This window comes from Bos indicus x Bos taurus, chromosome 19 (genome assembly GCF_003369695.1).
Source record: "Bos indicus x Bos taurus breed Angus x Brahman F1 hybrid chromosome 19, Bos_hybrid_MaternalHap_v2.0, whole genome shotgun sequence".
Classification (NCBI taxonomy): domain Eukaryota; kingdom Metazoa; phylum Chordata; class Mammalia; order Artiodactyla; family Bovidae; genus Bos; species Bos indicus x Bos taurus.
Window position 1 is genome coordinate 19,060,432 of NC_040094.1, and position 27,857 is coordinate 19,088,288.

The 27,857-nt window shown below is 51.1% G+C and overlaps 1 protein-coding gene across 1 annotated transcript; it reads right to left on the minus strand.

Annotated features, from left to right (window-relative positions):
• Positions 1-1,193: 1,193 nt before the first annotated feature.
• ADAP2 (ArfGAP with dual PH domains 2) lies at positions 1,194-27,725 on the minus strand. The gene is made up of 11 exons (XM_027517719.1): positions 27,527-27,725; positions 26,578-26,708; positions 24,660-24,751; positions 20,894-20,973; positions 19,551-19,663; positions 13,722-13,868; positions 9,207-9,290; positions 6,068-6,130; positions 4,670-4,747; positions 3,167-3,395; positions 1,194-1,944 (listed from the first exon to the last, which is right to left on the minus strand). Exons 1-11 carry the CDS (start codon positions 27,618-27,620, stop codon positions 1,910-1,912), a joined length of 1,146 nt encoding a protein of 381 aa, XP_027373520.1. The 5' UTR covers positions 27,621-27,725; the 3' UTR covers positions 1,194-1,909.
• Between the last annotated feature and the right edge of the window lie 132 nt (positions 27,726-27,857).

A 27,857-nucleotide genomic window follows, 5' to 3' on the forward strand; every position in this document is an offset into this window, starting at 1 on the left:
TCAAAGGAAAATCCCATGAAAAAGCAGAGACTCTCTTAAAGACCCTCCCAACCCTGTGGGTCTCCACTGAAATGAAAACAATGTCTTCATTGTTTTGAATGAAGATAATGAATCATAGAGCCTAGACCTGGGTGATCTATTTCTCTAACATTGCAGCCACCTGCGATTTCTTTCCGTTCCTCTTGCCCATCTGGGAGCCTCTGAACATTTTCCTCCCTTACCCTAGAGTGTTTTCCTGGCCCTCTTCCCTTTGACTAACCTCTGAACATTTTAAGGTTTCGACTTAGACGTCACTTTGTGGAAAAGAAGGAGGCTCCCTCCTCTCGCTCAGGGTGAACCCTGTTGCCACACACCTTGCAGCAGCCCGCACGTCCCCTTTCTGAACACTTGCCTCATTATCTTGCCCTCTGTTAGGCCTGCTGTCCAGCGGGCTGAAATCTGTGACAGCGGGGACCACGTCATCTGGTTCCTGCCCGTGCAGAGCCTGGCATCTGGGAGGTGCTCAGAAATAGCTGTTGCTTCCATTGAATTTCAGCAGTTGCTTCAACTTCCTCATTTGCGAGGGAAAAACCAAGGCACAGAAGTGGGGAAGTGAGTTTTCCAACAGTCTCATTAGCGGCCAGTATTCTTGCCTGGAAAATCCCATGAATGGAGGAGCCTGGCGGGATACAGTCCACGGGGTCGCAAAGAGTCAGACACGCGACTGAGCATGCACACATGCGTTAGTGGCAAGGCCAGACGTGGCATTCAGGCTGGATAGCTCTCTCCCTGGGGTCCAGGGGAGTTGTCGTCTTGTCCTCCTTCTTTCCTTCCAGAGTGTGTGGATGGGAACATTGTGCTTTGGGGGGAGGGGGGTTGTTTGTTCTTTTGTATTAGCTACACTTTTATATCTTCTAAGATGTGCACAAAGGTAGAACTCTCCCAGGAACATTTTCGATTCATGGGGAAAACCCACCACTATTGAAGAGTGAAAAGTGGATGCTTTTAAAGTAATTTCCCCCTAACTTTTAAATTTGAAAACTTTCAAGCCTATAGGAAATTTGCATGAATTGGACAATAAGCATCCAGCTATACTTCATCTAGATGAAGTTGCTAACATTTTGCACAGTGGTCTGCTTTCTGTCTCTCCCCCTGAGTGTGTGTGTACACAGACTTTCTTTTTCATAAATACACACACACTATATCTATGTATATACTCTCTATGTACAGATACATTTATATTTTGCTGACATGTATGTATGACATACATATGACATATGTAGACATATTATATTTTATCCCTGACCACTTCAGAATCCCTCAGAACAAGAGCATCCGCCTACACAAATACAGCACAATATCACAATGTTACAATACTACTAGCTAATATACATCCATATTGGAACCTCCCCAGTTATCTGGATTACATCTCAAAAACTGTTTAAAATCCAAGATCTAATCAAGAATCATGAATTGCATTTTGTGGCTATGTCTCTTTAGTCTTGTCTAATCTAGAACAGTTTTCAGACTACTTGATCTTTCATGATACGGGCAGTCTTGAAGTGTCTAGCCAGTCGTTTTGCAGAATTCCTCTAATGTGGACTTGTCTGATTGTTTCCTCATGGTTGGATTCAGCTTAAACTTCTTGTCGTTATCTGTTTCTTCAGCAAGCTTGGCTAATGCCACGGGTACCTTCCCATTGCGGTGCCTTCATTTCCGGTGTCCTGAGGCCCTAGGACATTTACCAGCTACCCAGACCCCTAGGGCAGCGAGGAGGCCCAGGGAGCCAGCAGGTAAAGGCCAAAGCTTTGGTCTTGGCAGAGGTCACTGCCTGTGGCAGCTGCCGACTTCGGGGGGGCACTCCTGTGGGGCCCCCAAGGCTGAAGCGGTAACCTCTCCTTTCTACCAGGCGCGCTGGGTGGCCACTAGGTCACCTATGGCTGCAGTCACTCTCTGTTGACACAGCTACAAAGGGAACAAAAAGAGGGTATGGCTGTGCCAGTGTAGTCCCACCGGAGGGAAGGGACAGCGAGAGGAGAGGGGAGCAATGACAGAGGGAAACAGACCAAAAAGTGGTAGATGAAGGGACACAGACACAGCAGAGGAGAGAAAAGCGGAAACAGAGCAGCAAAGACTCAGAAGCACAGGCCCCCGGGGGGAAAAGACACTAATGTTCTTCATTAACAACTTCCCAGCCCATCTCAGAGGCCCTTCAGCTTTGGGATTTTTGGGGAGTGAAGCAAGTCTGTGTTTATCCTGGTCAGATTCAAAGGGCACCAGGGTTTCTCCCCAGGGGCCGCATGGGGTCACCTACTCAGTCTGTACTTTTCCAAACACGGAACTTCTCCTCGGTGTCCCAGGAGCCAGAAGGCCCTGGGCCAGAAGTTTCCTGCTCAGAATGTCTCCCCTCCTTCCACGAGGCTGTCTACAGATGGGGAAGCCTGCTCAAGACACATCTGGGACAAAGGGGAGGAGCAGGAGAGGAGCAGACAGACCAGCGCCTAGAAAAGAGCAGCACCCTAAAAATAGCCTTCCCTCTGAGTGGGGAGGAACCCAGAATCCCAGAAGCTGCCGGCGGGTGTGACCTTCCTAACAGGCCGAGGATTTCTCACGGGAAAAGGGACTAAGGGGCAGGGAGTGGAGGGGCAGAGAGGCTGCTCGGCTCCTGGGAGGGAGCAGGGTAGAAAACGGGACCTAAGCAACGGTTCGGGCTTCCCTGGTGGCTCAGTGGTAAAGAATCCACTTGCCAGTGCAGGAGCTGTGGGTTCGATCCCTGAGTTGGGAAGATTCCCTGGAGGAGGAGATGGCAACCCACTCCAGTACTCTCGCCTGGGAAATCCCATGGACAGAGGCGCCTGGCAGGGCTACGGTTCACGGGATCGCAGAAGAGTCAGGCACAAATTAGAAAGTGAACAACTACGCGAGCGACAGCTCCACCAAGACGAAGCTCATCCGGATCCACTAGGGAAAGCCTCCCGGTAGAGGAACTCGATGTGGACAGAGAGGGTTTCCGGGCAATAATGTGCACTGTCTGAACTTCTCTTTGGCCAGAAGAGAAGAAAAGGGAAAGAGGGCAGTCAGGAGCCATGACCCCGGTTTTAGGACTCACAGCTGAACCCAAGTGAAGAAGCCCCTTTCTGCCCACTTTCCTTGGCCAAAGGAACACACACAGGGCCCCGTATCTTACCAAGGAGGTTGAGGGGCGTCAAAGGGCTGGAAAGGACCTCCCGAAAACTCTCCAACCATTCACGCTGCTCCTTCTCACTGGGGCAGGTGAAGACGAACCTCCGGTGGGGGGTGACGATGGTGAGGCCAGCTTTCCAGCGGTTCCCTCGGATGCCCTTGGGCAGGTCTTCAAACACCTGGTACCCCTGTTCGTTGCTCCCAAGAAACACCTGGCCCAGCTCGAAGGCATCCTGAAAAGAGAGGACAGAGGTCATCAGAGGCCACACCTGGGGCAGAGGGCCACCTGCAGGCCCGAGAGGCCCCAGGTCCATCTTAGTAAGAGGGCTGTGTGTGTGTTGGGTGGGGAGCTGTGCTGGGGATTTCAGCTAGGAGGACCCCCGAATTTAAAAGGCTCAAACTATAAAGGAAATCACACACAGCCTCTGTTTAAATGAGCTTCTCTGGTGGCTCAGTGGCAAAGAACCCGCCTGCAAAGCAGAAGAGGTCGGTTGGATCCCTGGGTCAGGAAGATCCCCTGGAGGAGGGCACCGCAAACCACTCCATATCCTTGCCTGGGGAATCCCATGAACAGAGGAGCCTGGCGGGCTACAGTCCACGGGGCACAAAGAGTCAGACACGACTTAGCAACTAAACAACATCTGTTTAAATGATACTTAATGTTTGCATGTGTGCATGCTAAGTGACTTCAGCCATGTTCGACTCTTTGTGACCCCATGGACTGTAGCCCGCCAGATTCTTCTGTTCATGGGATTCTCCAGGCAAGAATACTGGAGTGAGTTGCCATGCCCTTCTCTAGAAAATCTTCCCAACCCAGGGATGGAACCTGCATCTCTTAGGTCCCCTGTGTTGGTAGATGGGTTCTTTACCACTAGCACCAGGTGGGAAGTCCCATACTCAGTGTTTATGGAGAGCTAACTCTGGGAGTTGGTGATGGACAGGGAGGCCTAGCATGCTGCAATCCATGGGGTCGCAAAGAGTCAGACACGACTGAGTGACTGAACTGAACTGAACTCTGCACTAAGAATTCAAGTGCTTTATATATAGTAACTCACAGAATAATCCTCAGGGCAACCTCTGAAGATGGCAGTGTTATTAAGTCATCTCCTGATTGAGGAAACTGAGGCAAGGAGAACTGAGTGCTCTGTCAAAATGCCACGGGTGCACCCCTAAAAGTGGCAGGGCTGGTCCCAGAGCCCAGACAGTCACGTTCTAGAGCTGTTACTCCCAACTGTGACTCTCCACAGCCTCCACGTTGGAAGGCAGCCCTGGAGACTAGAGGATGGGGAAGTCCTCTCTTGGCTACCTTGGCAGCTTTTGGACACACGTGAAGGACTTCTTGAAGGCAAGGGAGAGCAGTTTCATGCCCAAGGATGACTAAGAGACAACCGTGATGATGTCTCTCGCTGGGTCTCTCCAGCCCTGTCGCATCCCCATGGTCCCCGACCAGCTCTGACCCCACCTCTGCCTGCTGGTGCTCAGCAGGGGGGCCATCAGTGACTCTTACCAGTGGGTTCTTGTAATAAAGCAGCCTGCGCTCCTGGGGATCCAGAGCAAACCACCTTTTCTTGAAAGGTTCTCTCTGCTGCAGAAGAGGGAACTTTGTATCAGGCTTGGCCAGGCAGGGGTGGGGCACAGAGGTCAGAGGGCCAGCCTGGGCCAGGACGAGGGAGCCGGCCAGTTCCTGGCTTGGCAGTCGGACACCCCAGCGCTCGCCCCACCCCCGGGCCTTGAGCTCTGACGGCTCCAAACACCCTCCTCCACCCCAGCTTTCCCTTGCGGCCTCCAGCCGCTGCCTATGTGCGTTGGAAGAAGCATTTTCCTCTTTCTCAGGCTGTGGACAAGATATCTCAGAAAAAGGAACCTGGGAAATCAGAAGTGGCTACTGCTCAGCGCTTCTGAAAGCCCTGGCCTTGGCCAAATTCTAACCTAGGTCAGGGGAAGGAAAGTCCCCCTAAGAGCCACAGGGGCGGTGCCACCAGCTGCTGAAGGACAAAAACCTGCAACCCTTTACCCAGCCATCTGAGGCTCCCTTTACTGTGACTGCCTAACACTTCCACTGTCATCTTAACAAACATTGCATCAGCGTATTACACCTTAAAAAAAAAAAGGCATCAGAAAGCTGTTGCTTTGGGTTTTTTTCTTTTTTTTTTTAGGGAGTTCCTCTGCTTTCCTCTGGGAGAAGGAAATGACACCCTACTCCAGTATTCTTGCCTAGGAAATCCCATGGACAGAGGAGCCTGGCAGGCTACAGTCCACAGTGTCGCAGAGTCAGGCAAGACTAAGCACTCACACATCTGCTTGCTTCTTCCTTCTTCTCTCCTCCCACTTCCCTGCTTCCCTGCACCCCGCCTCCTCTGCACAACCCCCCACCATCTCCATCTTCTGGCTTGGAGCTTCACCGCACCAGCATCCAGGCTAGGTCTGAGATGTCCTGGGGTGGCAGGGGCCTCACTGGCATCCAAGCATAGGTACCGAGGTGAGTTCTCTCAGACCAATCACTAGTCCTGCCTCACTTGATCGGTCCTGGTAGGGCCCCAGCTCAGAGCACACAAGTGTTCAAGAGCTGCCCCCCAAAGGAGCTGTGCTTTTCAGCTGTGCTTTCCCTTTTCAGCTGTGCCTTCCCAAGAACAGGGTCAGATAGATGATGTAAAGACGAGAGCCACTGACGGCGATGCTGATCAAGAAGGAAGATGCCCAGTTGCAGGGAGAAGCGCCTGACCACCCTCCAGCCACCCTGTCTCCCACTTGGTCCTTCACCCCTGGAACTCACAAAAGTCCATTTACTTCCGCTTCCTCCCTCCTCCCTGCCCCTGGTTCCCCATTTTCCCACCTCCCCACTTTGGCCCCACTGCCCACTGGCACTGAGGCCATGAAAGTCCCCCCCAAGGAACACGGGATGTACCTTTGGGCCGGTCTTTTCCATGAAGCCTTGTTTGAGATAGTTCCTGGTGATGAGGGGCACAAGCTGGGGGAAGAGAGACACACACTGACCCCCTGCCTCCCACCTAAGAGGCCGAGCTTCCCCAGCGAACTTGGCTCCCCGACAAAGGGGGAAGTTTGCAATAGGGAAGGATGTGTGCACATGGTTATATTTGGTATGGATGCAACACTAACATTTCGACAGAGCCCGACAACAGCACCCCAGATGTCTGCAGAGCTACCCAGCACAGCTGAGTCTTGGTATAAAGACTTAGGTTAAGTGTTCTTTCAGCAATTCCAGGAGGAGGACACAGGTCAGGCTCTGAGGAGACTCTCCAGGTATCGGGGTGGGGGGGGGTTGCATTCTGAGTATCTACTGCGTGTCATCGGGTGGATGGCATCACCGACTCGATGACATGAGTTTGTGCAAGCTCCAGGAGTAGGTGATGGACAGGGAAGCCTGGTGTGCTGCAGTCCGTGGGGTCGCAAAGAATTGGACACAACTGAGCGACTGAACTGACTGACTGTGTGTCAGGCTCTGCGTGTAATTCTCAACCACCCTGTGAGGTGGATGTTATCATTTTCATGCTCTGAATGAAGAAACAAGACCTCAGAAAAGTCACAGGATTTTCCCGAAGACATGTCACCAGTAGGATGAAGAACTTTCACCACCTAGAGCTGATAGACACCAGCCAGACCCTAGTAGTAGCTCTATTGCTACTCTATGATGCTCAAGTTTAAATATGCCAGAACCTTCTGATCAGGCCCTTGGCCAAGACCTGGGCATTGGTGGGGATTCTGAGCCAGGGCCATAGGAGGCGATGGCAGGATGGATTAAGTAGAGAAAACTCTGGACTAGGAGTCAGGAGACTTGAGTTCTAGCTCCAGGTCTGACCTCAACCAGCTGTGTTATCTTGATAAGACCTTATGCCTCTCTCGGCCTGTTTCCTTCTGTGTAACAAGGATACCGTATTATGTGATCTGCAAGACCATCCTACGCTCAGAGAAGCTTCCAGGGATTGACACTGGCCTCCTGTACTCCAGGGTGTCAAACTGGCAAGTCTAGAGCTTCAGATGAGAACAGAGCCTGGGTCGAGAGCAGGGGCAAAGGGGATGTAAGGTTTGGGAGTAGGAATGGGAAGTCTGAAGGGAGAAAGTTGTGAGCAAGAAATCAAAAATATAAAGGACACCACTCCCCTTTCCCTAAAATGCATTCTGTAGGCTTTAATTCCTTCATTTGGAGCAAAGACAAGAGTCCTAATCGCTCAGTTGTCTGAATTGAAGCCAGGGCAGGGTGAATCTAGGCCATGAGAAGGAGAAAGAAGCTGGGAATGCGGTACTATGCACTGCACCTTAGATGCCTTGGCTCACTGGACACATGCAGCCCTGGAGGCAGGGACTGTCCCAGTGGTGACAGATGAGTAAACTGGGGCTAGGAGAGGTGAGGCCACTTGCCCTGCGTAACACATCAGCTTCCCTGCCTTCGGGTCCATGCGTTTCTTTTTACGGGACCACAACCCCACCGGGGTCCCCCAGGTTTCTGGCGTTGGATCCCTGAGCTCGAGCCAGACTTGGGTGGTTGCTCAGAACCTCACACCCTATGCAGACATGCAGGGAGGCAAGACGAGGAGAGAGGCAGGCGGGAGGAAACCAGGGGTGGATAAGGGGTAACGATAGTGGAGGCGGGAGGAAGAGGACGTTGAGGATGTTACCAAAGCCCAGTTTCCCCCGCATGGGCCAGCCGAGTTGGAGAGCTGCCCAGACAGGGAGGCGGGGCGTCTGCAACTTGCCCTCAGTGTCTCCAGGCAGCAGTCAGCACCCCCACGCCACGCCCATGCAAGTGGGCGTTCACCCACTATGGCTGCTGACTCTGCAGGCCGGGAGGGCCCTGAGCCAGGCCTGGCTGGAGGAACTCATGGAGATCTGCCATCTCAGTGCATCCCTAGGTCTGGAGAGGACCCCCATTCCAGACACTTCGCTCCCTGCAAACTGGGGAATTAATGGGCACTTAGGTTTTCAAGAAGGATCTACCAGTTGGGAACAGGAAAGTCCCAGGAATGGGACTTCCCTGGCGGTCCAGTGATTAAGACTGCACTTCTACTGCAGGGGGCATAGGTCCCATCCCTCATCAGGGAAATAATACTCCACATGCTGTGTGGTATGGCCAAAAAAAAAAAAAAAGTCACACGATTAACATGGTCTTTCCACCCCCTATCTCTTACAAAATCCTTCCAGAGCAGGCCTAACACAGGGACTAGAGTACAGCACCTCAGAGTTAGAAGAGACCCTGAAGATGACCCAGACCAAGCGCCACCTTACAGATGTGGGAACAGCTGCTCAGAGAGGCAGCCTCACCTGCAGTGGTCACACAGCAAGTCAGGAGCAGACCACCTGCAAGGGCCCAGGCCTCCCAGCTCACACCCTCCAGCTCACAGCCCACTCTATACAGCTTCCCCGCCCAAGCCTAAGGGATGTACGTGGATGCCCCAGACGTCTGAAGACAACTGAAATGAAGTTCTCAGGCTCACTGTCACCTTGGCCATGAAAGGCAGACTCTTCCTGTTAGAATGATAATGGGAAAGATCCCACTGCCTTCCTTAAAGCAGACTAGGAAAGGGCAAAGTGGGGGATGTTCAAGTGGGAGGAACACCTTCGGTTATGCCCTTGACCTTCCTGGGACTCAGTTTCTCATCGCTGGAATGGGAATAATCACCTCACCTAACTGTTGGCCGAAAAGGACGATTAGATAAAAGGGATGACAAGATAAACCAGGTTCAGAAGCACATTGTAAGCAGTATGTGAGGGACCATTTGTGCATTTCAGTGGGAGAAGTCAGAAAGAGATGCCCAAATCCTGAGCCTTTTGACACTGTGAGTGACGGATCCCAAAGGGGAGAGTCTGATCTGCTTTTTGGAGACTGCCTTGCCAACGGTGAGGCCATAACCCCCAGCCTCTCCAGGAAAAAACTTTTGGTTTCCCGCTGAGGTCCCCAACCCCAAGGCTCAAGGTCTTTCCTGCAGTCAAACTGAGTCTGGCCTCTGCATGTCTTTGAGGTCAGCCAAGCAGGAGCACAGGAGGTGGCAGACAGGAGCCGTGGAAGGTGGGGTCCGCATTTAGCTCACCTCAGACTCTGGGAGCTCAGGAAAGGCCATTTTTAGGTATTGGAGACGGGCTGCACGGAGAGCGTTGAACCAGTCCACTATCTCCTGCAGAGAGACATGCAAAGGACAGACAGACAGTGAGACTGAGTGCCAGCTGGGGGCCGGGGGGGCAGGCAGCCGAGGCTGGTAGCAGGAAGCCAGCTGGGTCTTCAGGTTTGGGCACATGCACACCCCCCAGTCCTACTCAGGCTGATCCCAGGGAGGACGGTGCCAGAGCCCAGGGCGTCCCCCGAGCAAGTGGGAAACAGAGCCCCAGGGCCATGGGAAAGGACCAAGGCCAGCCGCACAGGAGTTATGCAGCGGCCCGGCACAGTGCTTGGCTCCTGCCACTGTGTGTAAGCATCACCCGAGGATCTCGTTAAAATGCAGATTTGAATTCAGCGGGTTTGGGGTGGGGCCTGAGATTCTGCATTCCTAATAAGTTCACAGATGATGAGCTGCTGGTCATCGGGAGACACGTTGAGGAGCTAAGGTCCTCGGGTGTCAAAGACCGGCCTTCAGGTGGGGGCAGGTGCTCCTAGGGATGCTCCATCAGTGCAGATGCTCATCATCTGGAGTGCAACGTAGGCTGAAGCTGGCGTGGACCTCCTGTGTCCCTCTGGGAGCGCACCTCCCTCAGCAGTGTCCACCCTCGTCTCTCACCTGCTGAACCCCTTGTGCCAGCTGGTTCTGCCTCTGCTCTGCTGCTCTTCATTCAGTCCTTACGGCAGCCAGAGTGATTTTCAAATTGCAAATCTAATTGAGTCTAGCTTAGAGTCCTCTCCACTACCCTCAGGGAAAGAGTCTTAAGTTCTTTAGTATGACTTACTTTGCCCTCTGGACTTCCCTGACAGCTCAGACAGTAAAGAATCTGCCTGAGAATCTTCAGGAGACCCAGGTTCGATCTCTGGGTTGGGAAGATCCCCTGGAGAAGAAAATGGCAACCCACTGCAGTCTTCTTGCCTGAAGAATCCCACAGACCGAGGAGCCTAGTGGGCTACAGTCCGTGGGGTCACAAAGAGTCAGACAGGATGGAGTGACTAACATTATCACTTTCACTTTGCTCTCTGAGCTTTTTCCATACAAAATCATTTGCAATCGCTGCCCCCACGTTCTTCCCTTCTCTTGGAACACTCTGCCTCACCCACCTCTCTGCCCTCACTCTTGATACACCTTTTATCTAGAACATTCTATTCATCCTGAGAGTGAGTTTAGATGGAATAGATTTTTGCTCCACCCAAACCCTGATTCTACGAAAAATGCCCCACCCATTCTCAGCCGCGCACCACCCATCCACAGTTGCAGTCACACTTGCTGCTATGATCCTACTCCTTCTTGGCCACAGAATCTGGATGAGGGCTGGACCAGTACAGAGGCTGAACAGGGCTTATCAGATCCTATCTCACAGGAGTATGGAAGAGGAGAGGAAAGACCTGTTCAAATAGCTGCTGTGCTGCACTTGGATGTAATACAGTGATTGAGAAATTCATTTGAATTTGGTTTCAAAGGTATGAAACATCAGTACCTTTTCTGTTTTAGGTCAAGCTTTGCTGGTTCAGTATTCCTAAGCTCTCTTGACCAGGGCATTAAGAACCTTATACGGTTTCAGGCACTAAGGGAAGGGGATCATCCCCACAGAAGATCCACCTAGGCCTTCACTTTGGAAAGACTCTTCCGGTCACAAATCCAACCTGTGTACAGGTTGCTTTGTCCTTAAGTTTTGCCTGTTTCAGTTCTCTATACATGTGTTCCTGTTTGCCACAGACTTAAAGCTGTCCACTTTTAATTTGCCCACCTGGCTCCTGCAGCCGTGAGTTTGTAGCCCCCCATTTATGCCCATCTAAGGGAGAAGCTGGGGCATCACCAGGGAGAGGAGACTGGCCAGAACCAGGTTGTCAGCTGCTCTACAGCTGGGCCAGTGGGAAGGAGTCAGGCACCATAAGTGTCTGAGATCATGGGCACCTCAGCAAAAGTCCTTTAGCAGAAATGGGCATGGTGAGGTAGCCACTGGTATCCAGTCAGTCTGGACATGGGGCCACAGCAGTGAGCCCACCATGGACTGAGAGCCAGGGATCTCCTCCATGTCTCCTAACTGCACCAGTCCCAAGATTCTGGTAAAGCCAATGGAGGGAGCCAAGAAAAACGAGTGGCACTAGGCTTCTTGGCAGTTTGGGAAATGAGATCCTTGCATTTAGAGAAACTAAGAAGCGAGACATTACTTGCACTCCTGGGTTTATAGAACAATGTGTTCCTGTTAAGAGTGTATTCTCTGTCTCCAAACACACCCAGAATCACACACACCACAGTTCCTAATTCTAACCTCTCAGGCAGCCCAACCATGCTTCTGTCCTCTGAAATAAATAACCCCTGTTTCTTTTCCACTCATGACCCTTTTAAGCTGGTTTGAGTGTTCTCCTTCTCGGCATACTCACACAATTCTTAAGTAGAACCTCCTTCTTTGGATCGCCTTTTAGAGTGCCCCCTGCCCCAGACTAGGCCACTTACACGTCTCCCGTGTGTCTCCAGCACAGCCCCCACCGGCATCATCACACGGTCTCTTCAGTGCCTGTTTCCCCATCTGTCTCTTTCCCAAGACTATGAGATCCTAGAAGCCCATTCATGGCTCTGCCTCATTCACTCCACACCCCAGTGCTGTGCACGTTGCAGGGAGGGGCGCTATAAGGATTTACTGAAACAGTGAAGTCCTGAACACAGAAATGATCAGGCACGGCTCTCAAGAGCTTGTCTTCCACTGCTGCCACAATCGTGAACAAATAACAGTGACAACTAATGTTTATAATGCACTTCACAGTAATGAGATGCATTCACATTCATGGTCCACAGTCTCTCAATCCTCAAGACCCCTCCGGGAAGTGGGTATTATCAACCATACACAAGCAGACTTAGGAAGGGAAGGGACCTGCCCTAGGAACACACAAGGGAGTGGCAGAAGCAGGGTCCCAACTTCCGACTCCAAACCCCAGCTCTTCAGACCACGCCAGGAAGTCAGCCCAGACGGTGGAGAGAGCATGAAGCCTGCTGAGGATGATCCATGGTCAGTATCCCAGTGCTGGGGCCTCGTGGGAAGATCCAGGCCTGTATCTGGTTTCTGACTCCTGCTGGCAAGGGTCTTCCTCCAGCAGAGGCACATGGGGTGGTAAGACAGGTGCAGAGTTCAGGAACCATCGGCCACATGACTCTGAGCAAATTACTTAACACACCCCTGCCTCAGTGCATGCATGCTAAGTCGCTTCAGTCGTGTGCGACCCTTTGAGATGCTATGGACCGTAACCCGCCAGGTTCCTCTGTCCATGGGATTCTCCAGGCAAGAATACTGGAGTGGGTTGCCATGGCTTCCTCCAGGGGATCTTCCTGACCCAAGGATTGAAACTTCATCTCCTGCAACTCCTGCATTGCAGGTGGATTCTTTACCCCTGAGCCACGAGGGAAGTCCCATGCCTCAGTAACATGGGGATAAAACATTTCCAGGGTTTTGAAGATTAAGAACTGATGTACAGGACTTCCCTGGCAGTCCAGTGATTAAGACTCCACGCTTCCAATGATTCCATCTTTGGTCAGGGAATGAAGATACCACATCCCGCGTGGCGCAGCCAAATTAATTAATTAATTATTTTTTTAAAAAGAAAAGCAATGATGTATAGTGATCACCAAGAAAAGTGCCCAGCACAGAATTAATAGCAAATCACAAAACATCAGCCCCCACCTTTGCACCTCCTCACCTCCACTTAGCATCTCTGACTCTTGCCCAGTCACATGACCCTGCCATTTAGAGCCGGCTTTTGTCTTTGCAGCTGTACTATTGGCCTGCTGTTCTCTGATGGAGCTGACTTCCTGGACCTTTGATAGTGCTTCTCAAACTTCAGCGTGCCTGAGTATCACCTAGGGATCCTGTGAAAACGCAGTTTCTAACTCAGCAGGTCCAGGATGGGCCCAAGACACTAGTTCCAACAAGCTCCCAGGCGATGCTCATGCAGTTGGTGCCAGACCACACACTGCGAAGGGAGGCCATGGGATGCACTGCTGTTTGAGCTTAGAGTCATCCCTCCTCTCATATTTGGAATCTCTGGCTGCACCTGATTGGCCAGCTCTGGGCATAGTCCCGTTTGCTAACCGGACGCCCCTTGGTGGCTGTGCACCATCCAGACACACCCCTGATCCCCGCCAGGTTCCTCTCCCAGTTCTCACTCTGCCTTAACTTTACTATGTCTCCGACCAGAAGTGACAACAGGGACTTCCCTGACGGTTTGGTGGTTAGGACTCGGTGCTTTCATTGCCGTGGGCCCAAGTTTGATCCCTGGTTGGGGAACTAAGACCCCACAAGCCACACAATGTGGCCAAAAACAGAAAGTGACAACAGATGAAAGCAAACAGCAGCATCGCGTCTCAAGAGGCTGCAGCGCCAGGGAGTCAGGGAGCTGGGCCTGCGAGGTTCGGGGCTGCTGAGCTGGAGGATGAGCGGCAACGCCACCCTCTCACCTTCCCATTCTCGTGGTACACAAACAGGTTCCGAACGCGGCCATCTCTCCGGTAGGTGATCTGCAGCCCGTGGGGGTTCCCAATCTTCTCTGTCTGGAAGGTGGCATTCAAGTCCTTGATGCTGATGACAGCTTTGGGGTCTTTACCCTAAAAGAGAGGAATCGGGTACTCAGGATGCCTACAGTCAGTGGAGTGACTTCTCCTCACCTTTGCCATCAAGCCTTAAGGCAAACATGACCAATTCGGAACTCCACACAGGTTTTTAATGTTCTTGCTCTAATATCAAGATCCACAGATATTCTACCATTCTCTGTATCCAGCCATCCCACTAATCCTGCTTAATCGGCCTCTCTGAGCTGGAAGGGGGCTTGGAAAGACCGTAACTTGGCACTTTTCAAGTTTTTCAGCCATAGAACTTTTTCTAAAATAAATCATTAGGATTTCCCTTAGCAGTCCAGTGGTTAGGACTCCACGCTTCCACTGTAGGGGGCACGGGTTCAGTTCCTGGTCAGGTAACTAAGATCCTTCATGCTGTGCAACCAAAAAAAAAAAAAGAATTTATAATGAAAATCCATGGAAGCCAATCAAATAAAACAGGTAAACCAATAAAAGCAGGGGTAGGCCTCAAAGCATGTATTCCCATACTATACTCTGTTCTCAGGGTCTGAACACATTTTGAGCACTCCCTGATGCTAAGAAGGCAAAGGGAAAACAAATGTTTCCTTTCATAACTGATGAGAGAAAGAAAAATGATACCAACGGTCTAGTCCCATAGCAGCTGTAGCTGTAGTCACATGTAGATATTAAAATTAAAATGAATTAAAGTTAGGACTTCAGGGACTTCCCTGGTGGTCCAGTGATTAAGAATCCCCCTTGCAATGCAGGGGACGAAGGCTCAGCCCCTGGTCAGGGAACTAAGATCCTACATGCCGCAGAGCAACTAAGTCCACGAGCCACAACTACTGAGCTGGCGCGCTCTACAGCCCTATGCTCCACAATAAGAGAAGCCACCAGAGTGAGGAGCCCGTGTACCACTAGAGAGTAACTCCTGCTCGCCACACCTAGAGAAAGCTTGAGCGCAGCAGTGAAGACCCGGCACAGCCAAAAATAAGGAATAAATAAATATTAAAAAAAAAAAGAGGCGCAATCTCTATCCCCTCCCCGAGGACTGATGTTGAAGCTGAAACTCCAATACTTCGGCCAACTGATGCAAAGAACTGACTCATTTGAAAAGGCCTTGATGCTGGGAAAGATTGAAGGTGGGAGGAGAAGGGGACGACAGAGGATGAGATGGTTGGATGGCATCACCGACTCAATGGACATGAGTTTGGGTGAACTCCAGGAGTTGGTGATGGACAGGGGGGCCTGGCGCGCTGCAGTCCATGGGATTGCAAAGAGTCGAACACGACTGAGTGACTGAACTGAACTGAACTGAACTGAATTGGTTTTGGTTGCATGACTTGAACTGACCAATAGCAGGCAGTTCCTGGCCTAAGCTTTGAGGCCTGGCAGCATCCTCGTTTGCTTGGGGGAAGTCGGACACCATGCTGTAACAAAGCTTGAACTGGACTCCTGAATGAGGAACATTCACAGAGAGAAAAGCCACAAGGAAGCGAAGCACGAGACATGTGAGTGAAGGCTTTCTGGGTCTCCTAGCCCAACCCAGGAAAATGGAGCGGAGGGAACGACCCAGCTGAAGTCACAGGGAGTACTCTGCAGCAGCCACCACCTGCTCAAATTCCTGACCCCAGAGGATTATGAGACACAATCAATTGTTATTTCAAGCCACTACGTTTTAGGGTGGTGTGTCACTCAGTAACAAATACCTAAAATACTCAGTCCTTAGACATCTTTTCTCATCCACCCCCACCCCCCCGCCCACCTCGGTGATTCCAAACAGTCCTGTTGCTCAACCAGTTTGCACGCTGCTGACTCCAGCTCAAAACTTTCCCCAAACCTCTAGACTCAGAACTTCTGAGAACGTCTTCCTCAGTCTCTACATGGATGACTAATAAGCATCTCAAATGAAAAAGGACTCATGATCATCCCCTTAGGGAGCTAAATCTTTGCCATCTCAGCAAATGACAAACTAACCTCATAGTTGCATAAGGCAAAAAATCTGGGATGCATTCTTATTTTTTGCTGTGCTGGGTCTTCGTTGCTGCCCTTGGGCTTTCTCTAGCTGACGCGAGAGGAGGCAGCTTTCTCTCTAGTTGCATGGGGTTCTCACTGCGGTGTCTTCTCTCGTGTGGCTCATGGGCTCCAGAGCACTTGGCCCAGTAGTTGCGGCACACAGGCTAAGTTCTTCACAGCATGTGGAATCTTCCTGGAGCAGAAATCGAACCTGTGTCTTCTGCACTGGCGGGTGGATTCTTAACCATTGGACCACCAGGGAAGTCCTGTGGATCATTCTTGATCCCTCTGACTTTCACACCCCATGTCCAATCCTTCAGTAGATCTCATTGGCTCTATTTCCAAAATGCAAGCAGACCACTTTTAACCATCTCCAACACCATTATCCCGATCTTGGATTATTGTGGTAGCTTCCTAACTGGTTTCTCTGCTTCTACGCTTGCCTCCTCCTGCCCCACTCTTGCTCAAGTAGCAGCCAGAGTGTCTCTTTTTAAAGTTTTAGTCAAAGCTGATCACTTTTCTGCTCAAAACCCTCCTGCGTGCATGCTAAGTCACTTCAGTAGTGTCTGATTCTTTGCAATGCTATGGATCATAGCCCACCAGGCTCCAAAGTCCAAGGGATTCTCCAGTCAAGAATGCTGGAGTGGGCTGCCATGCCCTCCTGCAGGGGATCTTCCTGACCCAGGGATAAAACTTGGGTCTCTTATATCTCATGCATTGGCAGGCAGTTTCTTTACCACTAGTGCCACCTGAGAAGCCCCCAAACCCTTGTATGTCTTCCCAATAACAGAGTAAAATCCAAACACAGAAATTTTTTGTAAAAATATTCTGGTGATAAACCCTAATGAAAAAGAATATTAAGAAATAAGAATGTAATAAAAAAAATCATATACCCAATAAGGGCCTTGTATATAGACTATATGAAGAACGATTACAGCTAAAAAAAAAAAAAAACGGAAAACAAATAACATAATAAAAATATGAGAAAAGGCTGTGAATAAACATTTCTACAAAGAAGATGGGCAACTGGCCAGTAAGTACATGAGAAGACATACAACATCACTAGCCATCGAGGAAATGCAAATCAAAATCACAATGAGATATTATCTTGTACCCATTAAGATGGCTATGATCAAAAAGACAGATAATAACAAACATTGGTGAGGATGTGAAGGACCCTCATACATTGCTGGTGGGAATGTAAAATGGTGCAGCTACTTTGGAAAAATTCCTCAAAAAATTAAACAAAGAGTTACCATATGACTCAGCAGTTCCACTCCTAGGGAGAATTACCCAAGAAAACTGGAAATGTAGATTCACATAAAACCTTGTACACGAATATTCATAGCAGCATTATTCATACTAGCCCAAAAGTGGAAACAACTCAACTGTTTATCAGCTGATGAATAAATAAGTGAAATGTGGTATATCCATACAGTGGAATATTACTTGGCAATAAAAAGAAATGAAGTACTGATACGTGCTACAACATGAATGATCCTTAAAAACCTAATGCTAAATGAAAGGAGTCTGTTATAAAAGACCACATATTGTATGATTCCATTTGTACGAAATGTCAAGAACAGGCAAATCTGACAATAGATTAGTGGTTGCCTAGGGCAAGGGGCAGAGAAGGCAACGGCACCCCACTCCAGTACTCTTGCCTGGAAAATCCCATGGACGGAGGAGCCTAGAAGGCTGCAGTCCGTGGGGTTGCTGAGGGTTGGACACGACTAAATGACTTCACTTTCATGCATTGGAGAAGGAAATGGCAACCCACTCCAGTGTTCTTGCCTGGAGAATCCCAGGGACAGAGGAGCCTGGTGGGCTGCCATCTATGGGGTCACACAGAGCCAGACACGACTGAAGCGACTTAGCAGCAGCAGCAGCAGCAGGGCAACGGGAGGGCTTCCCTGGTGATTCAGTGGTAAAGAATCCACCTGCCAAGCAGCAGACACAGGTTCCACCCATGAGTCAGGAAGACCTTCTGGAGTAGGAAATGGCAATCCCCTGGGAAATCCCATGGACAGAGGAGCCTCTCAGGCTATAGTCCATGGAATTGCAAAGAGTCAAACATGACTGAGTGACAAACAACAACAGGGCTAGGGGAGGCTAGTAGAGTGGAGAACTAGAGCTCACACATGTGGGTTTTCTTTTTAGGGTAATGAAAATGTCCTAAAATTGACTGTGGTGAAAGTTGCACAACTCCACGAATATACTAAAAGCTATTAATTATATACTTTAAATAGGTGAATTGCAAAGAGCTGACTCATTTGAAAAGACCCTGATGCTGGGAAAGATTGAGGGCAGGAGGAGAAGGGGACGACAGAAGATGAGATGGTTGGATGGCATCACCGATTCAATGGACATGGGTTTGGGTGGACTCCGGGAGTTGGTGATGGACCGGGAGGCCTGGCATGCTGCAGTTCATGGGGTCGCAAAGAGTCGGACATGACTGAGCGACTGAACTGAACTGAAATAGGTGAATCCTGTGGTATGCGAATTTACATTGCAATAAAGCTGTTAAAAAAAAATCTTCCTATGGTCTTCAAAGTCTTCCACTATGTGAGCTCATCTCTCTCCATTATTTTTTTTGCTCACTCTGTACCAGGCACTCTGGCCTCCTTCATGCCCTATAGACTCACCAAATACACTCCCAGCTCAAGCCATGGCTATGGCTCACGGTTGGGCAGTTTGTGCACTGAACAGAAAGCTCCTGGCTGAAGGGATGGGGGAGAACCGGCATCCAGGCTTCTGCTTGCCTAGACTGGGACCAGGGATGCACCCTCTGAGAGGGGTCATCTTTTCTAATCAGCACACTTGCCCATGCTCCTGCACATACTGTTCTCTCTTCTTCTACCCCTCCCCCACATATCCCATAACGTACTCATGTTTATTCTGTTCTGTGCTCAAAGGTCATCAGAGAGGCCTCCTCTGACCACCTGCCCATGCCCCACTTGTATCATGCTCTAACCTTCACTCTCTTTTATTTTACTTCATAGAACTTATTGCCACTGGATAGGTAACATATATTTTGGTTATTACCTGTCTCTATTCACTAGAATGGAAGCCCCAAGGGATCAGGAACTTCGTTTAGTTCACTGCTGTATCTTCAGTGCTTGGAATAAGGTCTAGCATAGTAGGTGCTCAATGAATATATACTTTTTGGCTGCGATGGGTTTTCATTGCTGCGTGAGGGCTACTCTAGCTGCAGTGATCGGGGGCTACTTTGTAGTTGCAGTGTGCAGGTTCTCATTGAGGTGGCTTCGTTGTTATGGAGCACAGGCTCAAGGGTACGCAGGCGTCAGGAGTTGCAGCATACAGGCTTAGTTGCCCTGCGGTGTGTGGGATCTTCCCAGACCAGGGATTGAACCCATGTCCCCCGCATTGGCAGGTGGATTCTTAACCCCTGGACCACCAAGGAAGCCCAATAAATATTTCTTGAGTGAGTGAATCAATGAAGTAAAGTCAAGTGATCATCAAAACCTTAATCATGGACCAATCTAAGCCCATTCAAGGTGAAGAGAAGGTGAGGATTTCAGTGGACTGGATGGATTGTATAATGAGGAAAAGTAGTAGCGTGTGGCACCTAAGTCTCAGTGACTGAGCTCATCTACAAGACCAGGCACCATTGATCAAAACATAGACCGGAGAGGGGTGCTTGCCCTGGCTCGGGCAGGAGTAGGAGAAGCTTACCTCTTCTTTAGTGTAGTACTTCAGCAGGCCTTCTCTTGCCAAGAGGACAAACCTCCTTTTCAGGAACTGTGCGTTGTCCCTTCCCCGCTTCCACAGGAACCCTTCTCGGTTACCTGCCACCAAAGATGAGAAAGAGTGAACCACCACAGCTCTAAGACCAACAGGCAACTCACCTGCCTATTGGTGACCCCATGCCGTGCAGTCTCAGGGGTGGAGTGGACCGCCCACCTGCTGCTGAAACGTCTCGGATCTGATTTAGCTCTTACAGCTGCAGGATGTGGGGTCGTCTCTGAGGAAACTTTGCAATGCTGTATGATTTTAGTTGGGGGGTCCCTCCAACTTTCTTTCTTGGCTGTTTCCTAAGAAGACATAGTAAACCTTTAGGTGGGGACTTCCCTGGGGGTCCAGTGGTTAAGAATCCACCTGCCAACGCAAGGGACACGGGTTCAACCTCTGGTCTGGGAAGATCCTGCATGCTGCAGAGCAACTGAGCCCATGCACCACAACTACTGAGCCCAAGTTCCACAACTATTGAAGCCCGCATGCCTAGAGCCTGCGCTCTGCAACAAGAGAAGTCACCGCAGTGAGAAGCCAATGCCCTGCAACTAGAGAGTAGCCTGTGCAGCAATAAACACCCAGCACAGCCAAAAATATATAAATAAATTAAAATATAAGGAATCCTTAAGCAGGCTAAAAACTGAGAAACTGGACTGATTTTGAAAGAGGCCCAACTTCACGTTGATATCAGCCAACTGAAAGTCTCCCAAGTACAGGAATAATGAGTGACCTCTAGGTCCCTGCTGGTGGATGAACACTCTGTGCTCCTGGCAGCTACGAGCATTCGGCACTGGCTGCCTCTGGTCCTCGAGCGGTTTTGTACATTTTGCTCTCTGGGACAGTGTCCATTTGGACTCACAGCAGAGGGGTAGAATGTGCCACAGGTCCAAGGCCACCGATGAGATCATGCCCTGCACAAAGGCAGGAAGGGAGGCAAAATCCAGCCCATTCCCCTTCTCAAGGCTTGTGCCACACCAGGGTTCCCTTAGCCAGAAGCAGATTGTCTATTTCTACCTGGTCTGTCCAGGGGGTGAATCTTTTTGCAATTTATACTAAGAGTCTGTACACCCTGTGGTCCTGCAAGGACCTGAAACGAGTGAGCTTCTCGGCCAAGAAGACCATAAAACCCCACCAGCCGATGTGTTGCTATTTCAGAAGCAGAGGAACCCACACCTTGGTATCTGGGGCCAGAGCAAGGGCGGCTGACCTTGTTCCTAATACTCAGGCACTTTGTTTTCTAGAATGCATCAGAATCAGCCCTCAAGAGATAATGAAAATAACCTTACCTGGGGGTGAGATGGTTTTCCCATCGGCCATAAATTCCTGTCTCTCATACTTAGCTCGAATCCACTGTTCTTTTAAGACCCTAAAAAGAGAGAAACTTGAGTCAGCTGTGTCTGATGCATCCTCTTTTCATGGCAATTTTATGAGACCCTGTAGCTGAGGATGGGAGCTTCTCAGCAAGGCCTGGCTGCCTGCCCAGCCTGGTCAAGTTTCTCCATCTGCATACTATTAACACTTGGGACCAAGTAATGCTTCATGGTGGGAGACTATTTCGTGCTTTGTAGGATGTTTAGCAGTATCTCAGACCTCCACCCCCTTGATACCAATAGCAACCCTTCCCAAGTTGTGATACTCCAAAATGTCTGCAGACAAGGCCAGTATCTCACCAGGAAATAATATCTCCCCCCAGGGGCTAAATCCAAACTGCTATGCTATTCCAACCTCAGCCCCTCTAGGTCAATGAGACAGATGCCAGCTCCCCTGGACCGTCTACTCTGCCACATTGCACTGTGTGTTCATGAGCTTAAGCCAGGAGAGTCTGTGAGCCTTCCCCAAGGCCCACCCATGAGATCTGGGCATGCTACAATGGACAGAGCAGTGGTCTTGGGGTCTGACCCTCTGAGACCTGGTCCTACTCTACCATTTATCCACCATGTGACCAAGGGCAAGTTGCTTTACTCCTCTGAACTTGGGGAATATTCCAGTAATATTATATCTACCTATCCCTTAGAGTTGTTGAGAGGTTTAAATGCATACAGAGGGCCTAGTACTATGTTGAGCACATAATAGGTGTTTGCTATTAGCCCAACCAGACATTGCCATCCACGACCCCTACAGAAAATCCACGCAGCTGAGAGGGACTTCATTCCAATTGTTTGGTTCCCTCTTGCCTTTTCCAGGCAAACGTTCCCAGGTTGATATGACCTCACCCCATGGCCACAGGGAATGACCTAGAACTGAGTACCTGACCCAGATTGGTCAATCAGAGCTTGGCCCTGGGCTGTTGGGACCAAAAGTAGCAAAAAACTGAGAGAGGTGGATTGGAAGCCTTCTCTCCAGGGTTGAGCTGGGAGCTGGAGCTGGGAACATGGATATGGTGTTGCTCCCAGCTACAGGAAGAAGTATATTAAAAGGCAGAGACATCACTTTGCCAACAAAGGTCTGTATAGCCAGAGCTATGTTTTTCCAGTAGTCATGTACGGATGGGAGAACTGGACCATAAAGAAGGCTGAGCACCGAACAATTGATGCTTTTGCTCTGTGGTGCTGGAGGAGACTCTTGAGAGTCCCTGGGACTGCAAGGAGATCAAACCAGTCAATCCTAAAGGAAATCAATCCTAAATATTCATTGGAAGGACAGATGCTGAAGCTTAAGTTCTGATACTTTGGCCAGCTGACGCGAAGAGCTGACTCATTGGGAAAGGAGCTGACTCCCTGATGCTGGGAAAGATTGAGGGCAAGAGGAGAAGGGGGCGACAGAGGGTGAGATGGTTGGATGGCATCATCGACTCAATGGACATGAGTTTAAATAAACTCCAGGAGATAGTGAAGGACAAGGAAGCCTGGTATGCTGCAGTCCATGGGGTCACAAAGAATCGGACATGACTGAGCAACTGAACAACAAAAGGAAGAAAGCCTGGGTGAGAAAAAGAGGCAGGAATGGGAACCAGAGGGATTTCAGAGACTTGATAGTGCCGGAGCCTCCAGCCTGTCCTTCCAGAGGGTGGTTCCACCTCTGTTCTTTTTGCGGTCTGATCCGAACCCAGAAAATCACCTTGTGCATAAGCTGGTTTAAACTGGGTTTCTGTTGTGTGTAGTTAAGAGCCCTACTGAATGCACAGCCCTCGGCCCCAGGACATGGAGGAACCCTGAACCACAGGATCAGAGCTGGGAGAGGGAATGGAGACCGAGATTCTGGAGGTGGAGAATTCAGGGGACTTTTAGAATTAGGGATTGAGGCCATTCAACCAGAAGGGGTTACAGTTCAGGGCTGTAGTTGGGGTCATGATACATAGCGTCTGTGTAGCACTGGCAGAGACCCTTGAGCTCAGTAGGTGCTCACCAAGTACCTGGTCCCTTCCCCTTGGAGCAAAGGGTTGGGTGGCAGCAGTGAGGCAAAAGGAGCCCTTTCACATTAAACCTGGCACCTCCCACAGCTGGGCCAGCCACCAGCCAGTATGCCAAAGTGGACATAGAAATAGATTAAAACTGGCACGAAGGGGTTTCCCTGGTGGTCCAGTGGTGAAGAATCTGCCTTGCAAGGCAAGGGACACCAGTAGGATCCCTGGTCCGGGAGGATTCCACATGCTGAGGAGCAACTAAGCCCGAGTGCTCTAGGGCCCACACGCCACTGCTCCTGGGCCCACTGTGCTGCAGCTGCTGAAGCCCACGTGCCTACAGCCTGTGCTCCACGAGAAGAGAAGCCAACACAGTGAGAAGCCAGCGCATCTCATCGAAGAGCAGCCCCAGCTTGCTGCATCCAGAGAAAGCCTGCACACAGCCACGAAGACCCACTACAGCCAAATAAAAAGAAGTAAATAAATCCTAAAAAAACAAATGGCATGAGGGGTGTCTTGTGAGATGTTTTACCTGTTATCTCCTTTAATCCCTACCATTAGGCCTACCAAATGTAGGCGTCACTGTCAACGTTTCAGAGATGAGGCTGCCACAGGTTGCAGAGTTCTGCTCTCTTGCCTACCTTTTCACAGCTGAATAGAGACAGAGAAGCATACTGGGGTCTCCAGAGCGCAAAGCTGTGCTTGCTCCGCCACTCCCAGGTTGTTTAAATACTGGGACGTCACAGGACACTAGATACAGTTGTATAGTTTGTGCGCTGTCCACCAGCATCCTGCCATGGTTAGAGGACAATGGCAGCGGAAATGCAGCCTGTTCCTGCAAGCCACGCCTCCTGTCTGCCTGGAGGTAACCCTTCTTCCCATTCACACTCCGTTCACACAGGATACTGAGTCCCTGGGAGGGAAGCTCAGGCTCAGACAGTCTGTCCTGCAGAGGTCTGGGGTCACTACAGACCAAAGTCACCCTCACCCCTCACCCCCAGGGGACCTGAACCCTCCTGCTGTTCCATGGCATGCAATCCCAGGATACTGGATTTTTTTTCCCTAGCACCTTGGTACAGTCATGAAGGCCCTGGTGTCAGATGGGCTAGTCCCAGCTCTGCCTCTATCAGCCTCAAGTTTTTCATCTATATGGTGCGGATAATGCAATATGATCTCCTAGAGTTGTTGAGAGAACGAAAATTAACGCACACAAGCGTTTAACACAGGGCCTGATACAAAGTAAAGCTCAACAAATATCAGTAGTTACAAGTATTTCTATGGTTATTATTTGGGGATCTGGGGCCTAAGCAGCTGCCTTGGAGCTATGCTGAGCTTAGGTGGGACAGCTCTGGGCACAAGATTCCATGCAAAGTAGCTGAAGCACATTGATTCTGCTAGAATACTGGCATTACTCTTGTTAATCAAGTTAGTCATCACCTGTAGGCTATGAGAACATCAAGGCAAAGGGACAGAAACTAAAGCAGATGTCCCATTTCACAGATGAGTCCAGGAAACTGAGTCCCAGAGAGGGGAGGTGATGACCCAAGCTTCGAAGGTAGAGAGGGCCCTACAGAGGTCTGTGTGTTCTCCTGTACCAAATGCTCTCCTGGCTCCACCTGCTGGGCTGGTGCACAGAAAAGACTGTCAGAGACAAAGGCACTGGAGATGGGGTAGCGGTGGGAGTGGGTGGGACCAGGAAATCACCCACTCACATGCAGTCGTTGGCCTGGGGGATATAGTAGAATGCAGGGACTCTGGCTTCGTACTTGGTCTTCACTCGGAGGTTCCCGTTGTGGGTCATAAACTGTAAGACAACAGCAACTTGGGGTAATGTTAGAACTTGAAAAAAATGTGAAACGAAACCACAGTCTACCCAGAAGGCCACTGTTCTCACTGGCTCCTAGGCTGAGTCAGGAGACACTCCTCCTGGAGTTTGACATTTCCCCCAACCCAGCTTGGTCACACGTGATGCTCAGAAGTCCCAGCCTGGAACAATGTAACAACCACGCCTCATACAGGCATAGCACTTTACAGCTCTCCCACATTATTCCATTTGATCCCCTCAATCACTGTAATCACCACAATTACTGTCCCTGTTATAAGGCGAAGACACCAAGGCTCAGAGAGCTTAGGCAACTTACCCAAGGTAACACAGCTAGTCAGTGGAGAGTTGGAATTTGAACCCAGACCCGCCTAACTCCAAAGCTCATGTACTTTCTCCACTGCCCTCCACAGATGGCCAGGACCACTAGCAGTAGTCCCTGCAAGTCTGTAGGCGATAGATGGAACTGGAGGATGGAGCACTTCAGTGCTCCACCCCATAGCGTACGTGAGTCAGGAAGATGGCACCAGAGAGACCCAGGGGAATGCATATGTGTCAGGAGTGGCCCTGGCCATCAGTCAGCACTCAGTAACATCAGGGGCATATCTGGGCTGGGGATACATGTGGAAAAAACAGCCCATTTTTAATCCACGTCTCTTGGAAAGAGTGAACCCTATTATTCCCTTCCCCACTGGCCACTGGGCTGTGTTGCAGGATTTGCATGGGCTATGAGTCTCCATAGAGTAGGGTTCCCACTGGGCTACACTTAACCCCCTGAGCTTCAGGGATCTCACCTGCAAAGACGAAGAAGCGATAACCAGGGAGTGCTAAATGCTAAGTTGCTTCAGTCGTGTCCAACTCTTTGTGACCCCCTGGATTGTAGCCCACCAGGCTCCTCTGTCCACGGGATTTCCCAGGTAAGAACACTGGAGTGGGTTGCCATTTCCTTCTCCAGGGGATCTTCCCAACCCAAGGATCGAACCCGTGTCTCCTGCATTGGCAGGCAGGTTCTTTTCCACTGAGCCACCAGGGAAGCCCATAACAGGGGAGTGATGAGGCCCAAAGAAACGACCTTCAGGTTTATATGCCGGTTTCTGGTCTTTCTCCTGCACTAGAATGTAAGCTCCACGTAAGTAGAGACTTTATCTCCACTGCTCTCTCCTACAGCCAGCAAATGCAGGCTTACAGTAATGAGTGAATGAGTGAACGAATAAAGCGTCGAGCCCAGTGGTCTAGCACACTGCTTGGCACAGACAGGGGTACTCAGTAAACATGGGTCTGCTTCCCCCGTAGTCCTCGAAATCCTCAGCCAGCCCAGTTTAGGACTGCCTGCTCTCTGAAGGTTTTCTGGCCAGAATGGTGTCATCATCCAGGCTGAAAGTGTTCTCTATCTCTGGAGATCAGGAGAACGAGGTGGCTCCCTCCCTGGCTAGGGGGACTGGAGAAGGCCTAGGGACCATGAATCAGGATACTTCTGTTCTGGTCCAGGACTTCAGCTACTAAGAACAGCAGCTGTTAATTGACTATTTACTTTGTACCTGCATTGAGTCAGCATTTAATCCTCATAGCAGCCCTGTGAAAGGATAGTGGTATATTTATAATACATGTGTGGAAAGGGCCCACAGCTAGTGTTAAATAGCAGGCTCCGGACCTCACAGCTGCAAATAAGTAAGCGATGGAGCTAGGATTTGAACTCAGGGCCTCTGTCTAACTGGCTCCTTACTGCCCCTCTCTCGGCCTCAGTTTCCTTCCCTGGAGAACGGGAGCAGGCTCCTATTCAAAGGCTCTCCACACGCGCCCCTTGCTACCTCCACGATACTGTCGTCCCAGAAGTCAAGTCTGACGGATTTCACTTTGCTGATGTCTGGAAAGTTGCGGTGGACTCCGGAGCAGTTCAGACAGATAAAGATGCCCAGCTTGTAAGAGGCCCAGTCGGGATCTGCGGGGTGAGAGGGCAGGGTGGGGAGCGGGTGAAGAGCTGGCTGAAGAAACCAGGGGCGCCAGGAGAGGCAAGGGCTTGGCAGGTACCAACAGCCCACGCCTTCTCTCTCGGCCTCCCCGCCTTGCGCGAACTAAGATACCAGCATGAAACCCTCTGGTCAGCCCACTTGGCCCTGACGCGGCTGCGGCGGCGGCCAGAATGAAGATCTTGGAGGGAGTCCGGGGGATGGAGAGCGAGAGGCTGAGGCGGCGCGAAGTGGAAGTGACAGCACTTCAGGGAACTGAGAGGAGAGCGCGGAAGGACGGACCCGCAACTCGACGCCGGGAGCTGCGGGTGGGAAGGTGGGTCAGAGTCCCTTGGCGTGCGCCGGGTCTGAGCGCGCAGAACCCCGGGGACGTCCGAGGCGCGGGAGGCGACACTGGACCATCCTGGGAGAGCTGGGTCCGGGGTCTGGGAACCGTGGTGTGTGGGATGTTTGGATCCGAGCGTGGGGGAAGGGGCTGGGTCCGAGAAGAAGAGGTCAAGGACCGTGGTCCGGGTAGGCAGGGTGTCTGGCAGAGGGAGGTGAGTAGAATGGGCAGGGCACCCGGGGCTGGAATCTAGTGTCGAGGTCCAGAGGGGGCCGGTCAGGGGGCCCAGCTTCAAGTAGGGGCAGTACTGGCCGAGGAGAGGGCTGTCGGGGGCCCGGGTCCGAAGGTGATATAAGAGTCGTGAGCGGGGGTCTGGGACCCGCCCGGGTCTGGAGGCAGGGGACGGGACCCGCCGGCCGCTGGCCGGCCCAGACTACCGGGCTACGTGCGCCGCCGCGACCTTACCTGCTGCCCCGCAGTCTGCGCAGTACGCGTTGCCGGTTCCCGCGGCCTGGAGCAGCTCCAGCAGCCGCTTCTTGTTGCGCTCGCGGTCGCCCATGGCCGGCCCCTGCGGGCTCAGGGCTCAGCCCGGCAGCCCCTCGGTACGCGGTAGCCCATGGCCAGCTCGCTCGCCCGCAGGTGGAGCGGGAAGCAGCCTCAGCGCCTGCAGCCAAGACCTCGCCGCCAGCCCCGCCCCCGGGCGTTAAGCCCCGCCCACTCTGGACTTTCCGCCCTGCTCCGGCGCGTCCAGTTTGCCCCCAGCTGCGAGGATCGCGTTCCTCTCTAAGGCCGCACC

Coding starts and splice junctions, on each gene's coding strand:
- ADAP2 (XM_027517719.1), bottom strand. CDS start 27,620: ATGGGCGACCGCGAGCGCAACAAGAAGCGGCTGCTGGAGCTGCTCCAG. Junction 19,664..20,893: donor GAAAACCATCTCACCCCCAG/GTAAGGTTATTT, acceptor CTTTGGTGGCAG/GTAACCGAGAAGGGTTCCTG. Junction 6,131..9,206: donor CTGAGCTCCCAGAGTCTGAG/GTGAGCTAAATG, acceptor CTCTTCCCCCAG/CTTGTGCCCCTCATCACCAG.